This window comes from Rhea americana, unplaced genomic scaffold (assembly GCF_003343005.1).
Source record: "Rhea americana isolate MKP2758 unplaced genomic scaffold, rheAme1 scaffold_128, whole genome shotgun sequence".
Classification (NCBI taxonomy): Eukaryota; Metazoa; Chordata; class Aves; order Rheiformes; family Rheidae; genus Rhea; species Rhea americana.
In genome coordinates this window covers 1,221,411-1,228,058 of record NW_028185350.1, presented here as the reverse complement: position 1 = coordinate 1,228,058, position 6,648 = coordinate 1,221,411, and the positions used below count along the sequence as shown (strand labels likewise).

General features: G+C 50.5%; 1 protein-coding gene across 1 annotated transcript in view; it reads right to left on the bottom strand.

The window, feature by feature from the left end:
* TBX3 (T-box transcription factor 3) overlaps positions 1 to 6,582 on the bottom strand; it is a 15,350-nt gene extending 8,768 nt beyond the window's left edge. Inside the window, exons 1-3 of the mRNA XM_085326111.1 lie at positions 4,944 to 6,582; positions 2,797 to 3,064; positions 1,316 to 1,462 (exon numbers count right to left, since the gene is read on the bottom strand). Of these exons, the coding sequence (XP_085182237.1) occupies positions 1,316 to 1,462; positions 2,797 to 3,064; positions 4,944 to 5,338 (810 nt within the window). The 5' untranslated portion in view covers positions 5,339 to 6,582. The remainder of the gene's footprint in view (positions 1 to 1,315; positions 1,463 to 2,796; positions 3,065 to 4,943) is intronic.
* Between the last annotated feature and the right edge of the window lie 66 nt (positions 6,583 to 6,648).

The following is a 6,648-nucleotide window of genomic DNA, read 5'->3' as shown; positions in this document are numbered from 1 at the left end:
TGCTACAAACTAACAGGACTTTTAATCCAGGTGATCCCGGCTTTGCCTTCTGACCTCCCGGCGAGATCGCGCCGATAGCGCCGGAGCCGAGGGCTCTTTGCGGCTCTCCCAGGGCGCTTTCTCCGCGATTTCATGGCAATAAGACAAATATGTTTATTTCTGTCCTTCAAGCGAGCCGGCCTCAGCTGATAGATCGGAGCRCGCAGTCCCGCTGATAAGTCCCAAAGCAAAGTCTACTCTCTGTACACACATTTTCTTTCCGTTTCCTTAAAAACCGCCCGGCCGCAGGGAGCGAGCGAAATAGCCCCAGCCCCGAGGGAGGACTGGCTTTGGAAAACTATCGGAAGGGAGAGTGAAGACCCCCCCTCTTCGCTCCCTGGTTTTTAATCGCGAGGGAGAACACGGGGGCAGAGACACGCGCGGGGAAGCCGCAGCAAGCGGGCTGAGCGCCTCACACCCAGACCCTTCCGTTTAACTCACACGCAAGCGAAGTTATAATTTATAGACCGAAAAATAAAAGCCCCTTCTTGGCTCCTTCGCTTCCTTCCACTTGACTTAATTATCGTAAATTCACCATTTGCCGGTCTCCCAAACGTACCACCTTCGTAGCAAACGACAATAAACTGGCAGGAATGGGAACGCAGCGTCTGCAGCGCTGCAAACTTTCTCACACTGCCTCTTTTAGACCTTCCAGCTAAACTCAAGCGAGATACCCCTCTCTGTTCAGAGCATATTTCTCCACCACAAAAAATAATAAAACACTGCAGGATACAAAAAAAATCATAATATAATAATAATAGGAACCAGACGTGTGCTCCAGCCTTATTGCCAATTGCTGTTAAAGGAGCTAAAACAGCACAAAGGCCAGGAAGAATTACAAAATCTCCAACCACACTACTCTCCCCTCCCCTCCTCTGTCTTTCGACACACGGATCCGATTCTTTTTCTGACGCGTCTTAGATTAAATCCACACCGAAAGCAGCGCTCCCCACCCCATCCTGCTCCTTTTCCCCCACACCGGGAAGGGGAAAAAAAACACAACCCACTAACAACACCCTCACCTCCGGCAGACCCCAGCACCCTGCCTTTAAATTACGCCTCCCGAGGGGCGCCGAAGCCGCGGGGCGGGGGGGGGGGGCGGCGCCACCCCCTGCCCCAGCTTCCCCTAGACGCTGGAGCCACCGGTTTGGGGCAAAAGGGAAGGAAAGAGAGAAGGGGTAGAGACGGGCGTCGTGATTTTGAAGGGAACAATGCAGAGTAAAAGCTCTCTCAAAAGCCAAAACACGTAAAACAAATCCTTTCTTAATCTCCTTACCTTATCATTCTGGTATGCGGTCACTGCGATGAATTCCGTCTCCGGGAAAACGTAGGTCCTGAACGTGCTATAGGGAAGCTTGAGGATATCGTTTGCTCGGACGATGTGGAACCGGGGCTGGTACTTGTGCATGGAGTTTAAAATGGTCTGCGGAGGGGGAGCCCGGGCCGGGAGAGCCGCCGCGGGAGGGCAGGGGGGGGAAATAACACAGGCAGAGTCAGCAGCAGCCCCGCACCGCCGGGCCCTCGGCTCGGCCACCGACACTTTCTCCGAATTTGCCTTCCCTACCTTCTTCTTCCTACCCTCACTCCTCCTCCCCGCCAAACACACGCTCCAAACGCACATACACACACGTCTTACAGCATCCACCAAAAAAGCAATGACAGCTAGCCCGTCCGGGTTAGACTCTACATATCTACATATCTAAGGGGGGKTTAATATCCCAACAGTGATTTATTCCGAGGGCGCGGGGGGGGGGCTGTTTAGGCTCCGGACGAAATGTATTTTGATTTCAACGCAAAAAAAGATAAAAAATAAAATAAAATAGCAGCAGGAACTACAATAGCAACAACAACACAAGCGCCTCTGCTTGCTCTAATTGCTTGCCCCAATCCACTTAAGGCCTTCTGCGAAAGGCAAAAATGTATCGTCTAATCAAATCACAGCCAGCAAATGCAATCTTCAGCACATTAGAGATCCCCCGACCACGGCCGCCACCAGCACCCTCGGCTCCGAGACAGGATCTTTCCCAGGAATAGAAAGAAATGGCAAGGATCGTCCAAGAACTTATCAGCAGGTTTGTTTGATTTTGCTCTTAGGGGAGGTTTTTATCTCTGCACACCCAGTAAATGTAAAGGAGTGGATAGACATGAATGGGCAACTTGACCTCTGATTTTGGTTCCTGTTTATTTTCACTCCGGCTTGCTTTACATTATCCAGATCAATATATATTTAAATGTTTGCATACTTAGGCCTTTAAGCCCTTTATACACATATGCATATCATTTTCCTATGCCTAAAAAGTGCGAGCGTCTTTATTAGAAAAAAAATCTCTAAATAAAGAGAAMACAGCTCCAAGAAATACCGACTTATGCTATGCTCGAAATATATGCCTAAAGTCAATATTGAACAGCACGGACTGGGCTTTTGAAAGGTTACAGGAAAAGCTCGATTGTTTAATATTGACTTCAGTGAAAGCACGTTAAAGGAATAGTATAAACCAGACAGACGGACGTCCCCAGTGCGTGTGGAGAGGACCACCTGATCCTCATTTTCCACAAATTTATTACGCCCGAGTTCAAAAGCTGGGTGCAAGGCTGCAGCCCGCAGCGGCTGCGGAGCAGCCGGGCTGCAGCGCCGGCTCCGCTCTCACGCGAGTTTTACTCTAGGGGCACGGCCAGGAGAGAAGGCGTGAAAGCCCCAAATTAAAGAAAGGCAGCGAGAAAGCGAGGGGGGCAAATGAACGCAGAAAAGGCACTCACAAATCCGTGCTTGTCAGAGATATTGTTAGTCAGCTTCAGCTTGTGAAAAGTGACGACTTTGGACATCCACTGTTCGCCGGTGGCCGGACTGTCCGGGTGGATGTACATTCTCTTTGGCATTTCAGGGTCAGCTTTGCCGGCTACCATCCACCGGGAATTATGGAATTTGTACCTACAATCATCAGCTGCCACGATATCCATCAATAAAATGTACTTGGCCTTTTTATCCAGTCCAGTGCATCTCACTTTAAATGGAGGAAACATTCTCCTACGGGCAGAGAGAGGGAGAAGGGGGAATAGAGAAAAGACGAGACGAAACAAAGATATATATTACAGTGTAAGTCAGCTCCTGTAGCTCGGTGCCGCGTCTACCAAGCAACTGTTTCTGTTCTTGGAAGCAGAAAACTTCCTCCCCCCCTCCAACAACAACAACAACAAAAAAGATTCTTCCCCCATCCCAGGCCCAGCGAAAAGATTTTTCAAAAGCTTAAGAGTTTCAAGAGAAAAAATAACCCCCGGATAGCATGTAGCAGGGAGAGGTTCGTATTCCCTAGAAATCAGYATGCGCCTACCCTCTTCCATTCCTGAACAGCAAAACCTAATTTGGGTCGCTGAGAGCGCTCGTTATTTCCCTTTTGCCCGCTAAACAAAGCAGTGTGGACAGACAGGACTCCGTATAGAAATATTCTGCCTTCCTATAACCTTCTTCATCGATACAGAGCAGGGGAAGGGAGGGCTTTTACTTGGTGGAGGAGGAAAATAACCTCTCAGTGAGGGTGCTAGGGCGAGTTTCACAGTGCTACAGTGTCCCCGGGTACGATAATATATTTGTGCACCGGGCTCCCTGCAAACCACATTCCCCCCCCCTGCTCCTGAGTCCAGCTCGAGACTACCACAGGATACCACAAATTTGCTGTTTATTATATCGAGTGGTTGGCATTCAGCAATCTCAACTTAAAAGGAAACACATGACTTTGCAACATGTAAGAGCGCCGAATACTGGGTCGGGGCTTTCGCGCAAAACTTTTGACCACAATTAGCACAGCAAAGCGAGGAAAGGCGCTAAAACGAGCGAGGGGATTTTGGCCCTCCCTGCTCTCGCGCTTTCGCTGAGCCTGTGCGCTGCAACTGGTGCAGGACAAGGAGGTGAAGCTGGAAGAAGACTGCTACAGGCGATCTAAGCACACTTTTGGGGAGTGCCTTGCTCGAGTAATTCTCCTGGCAAATTACGTGCGGATCGCTCGCTGCGTTTATAAGACGGTGTGTTATAAAAACATCGAAGTGCAAATAGTTGGCTAGCTGCATGTCATCACATCAGTAGGTAGAGTTGTAAAAGAGCACAGATGTCTATTAGCAGCAAAAGCGGAGAGAGATTTCGAATGGGTAAACCTATAAAATACAGAAATGCAGGGTGTATGTGCGTCGTGTATGTTCATTCATTCCCACGTGAAGGTTATATAAATACACACAGAGGGGTATAAACACGCCGCGCATTTCTGAAGCAGTTGCAAAATCTTCCCTAGAACTAAGGGCAGGAACTACGCCGTGTGTTCAGAACCAGGATATCTTTTTATCAGTCCTTCCATGCATTTACAAATGCAGTTAGTCAGCACAAATGCATGCCTAGCTCGCAGCAGAAACAGAGGCACAGTGAAGCAACCGATAAACTGAATATATCTCGCCCTCCTGCAGTTACTGCTTCACTAGCACAGATAGGCTTCTCCAAATATTTTTCTTTGTTTTTTTTTTCCTTTCCTCTTCCCCTTCAGGAAGCAAAACTACATGTAGCAAGGCTGAAATCAGGCCAGCTCCATTTCCAACCCCAAATTATTTTCTTTCTGCTACCAGCGCTCTCCAGAAAGTATTAAGCTACTGAACCATGAACGGCCCCTCTCGCCCCCTCCGCACACATCCTGAACTGAGACGATTCGCGGCTCAGTAGTTTAGTCTTTCCCAGGAGTGTGGTGCCCGATACAAGCCCAGATCTTCAGCTATCTGAAACTTTGCGTAGTTCCAGATGAAACAAGTTTTATGGAGGAAGTCTCTGGCAAAAGAGCCTTCCTTTGGAGCACACTGGTAGGGTGCAGAGACTGGGTGTTGGGGGGGGTGAGAAAAGACGTGAAACCCAGACCCAGACCCAGACCTACCTTCCTGATTTGGTAATCACCATCTCCGTGCCTCTTTTATGGAATTGTTCCCAAAGTTCTTTGGCTTCCAGATGCACTTTCGGGTCATCTTCCACCTCTTCTTCTGGCTCCAGAGTTTTTAAAGGCCTCAGATGGGCTGCTGCCTGGTGGCCCAGGGAAGAAAAGGGAATACCAGTCTCTGCAGCCCCAACTAACTGATCCATAATCGGTTTAGCCAGAGCCCCGGGCAGCGAAAGGGCAGCCGCTCCGTTGGGAGGCAAAGCCAGAGCCGGGAAAAAGGGAGGCTGGTGTCCTAACACAGCGCTCATGGCAAAGTCCGGTGCCCGGTGAGGTAAAAAAGGATGATAAGCCATGCTTGTCCCAGGGATTACTGGATCTCTCATCGGTATATTCATCCACTCCACTCCTCGGTCTTCCTACTGCTGGAGTAGTCCTGGAGTGGTTTCTAACAGCACATCATGAAGAAGAAAAATTAAGATAATAACAACAACAGCAACAAAGCACCAAAAATAGAGTGTGTGGGGGGGAACAAGCTCTAGACAGCACAGTACATGGGGGGAGAGGCAGAACTTCTACAGGCTACAACTTCCCGAGCCGGGGCACATCCCCAGCCCTCGGGACAGCAGATTAACAGGATTGTTCATTATTAGTCTTGCTTTTTGTTTTGTTCTGTCTCTGTGGGTTGTTTTTTTTTTTCTCCTGTGTGGAAGTCCTTGCGATTGAAAAGAAATGTCGAAGAAGAGAGGAAAAAAATCCACGGAGTCCGCTGTCTGCTCCTGGTGCCGCGGAAGGGCTGAACCAAACGAGATCCTTTTTTTTTCTTCTTTTTTCTCTGACTCTCAATCCCCCTGCTCGTCTTTCGTTGCGGAGGGTGACGGCTGGAAGCTGGGTTTTCTTTCGGGGTGGCTGTCTCTTCCCCCCCCCACCCCCCCACCCCTCCACCTTTCTTCCGTACGGTCAGGCTGCAGAGCAGAGGCTGGGAAGGGAGGCAAAGCCGAGAGAAGCGACCCCCCCCCCGCCGCCCCAGTAAGGCTCCTCAGCAATCTCCAGGCAGCGGCAGCAGCCAAACTTGCAGGGAAATCGCGTTTCCGCCTCTCCTTCCCCCCTCTCCAAAGCAGGAGCCGGTCAGGGTGCCCTGATTTCCATCAGGAGCTCTTCTTCCTTTCACCCTCCTCCTCCCCCACCTCCTTTCTCTCTCACTCTGCCTTAAAAAAAATAAAATAAAAGGAAGAATTTCGCTCTAGTCTCCCTTCCCAGCAACGCAGCAGCAAAAGGAGAGAGGAAGAAAGAGAGAGGGGAAGAGAGAGAGAAAAAAAAAAAGGAGGAGAAAGGAGGGAGGAGGGGGGAGAGAAAGAGGGAAAGAGAGAAAGAGAGGGAGAGAGAGGGAGCCGCCGCGCTCCGAGGATCCCTGCGAGCCTCTGCCCTGCGTGCGCCGGCTCGCGGGGCTGTGTTGCGGGTTACGGGCGAGCTGGAGCCGCCTTGATTGGCCCTTTGACGCTTTCGGACCAATTGTGTGGCTCCATAGGCGTGGTTCCGACAGGTCGGGTGGAAGGGGGACAGGGCCGAGTTATAAAAAGAAGGTGTCGGAAACTGTAACGCTGCAGCAAAGCATCACTCGTGCTCGGTGCCGTGTGAATATGTCAACATGATCAGAGGGGAGGGAGCGGGCGGGCGGGCCCCGCGCCGGGCGGCCGTCAGCCGCCTC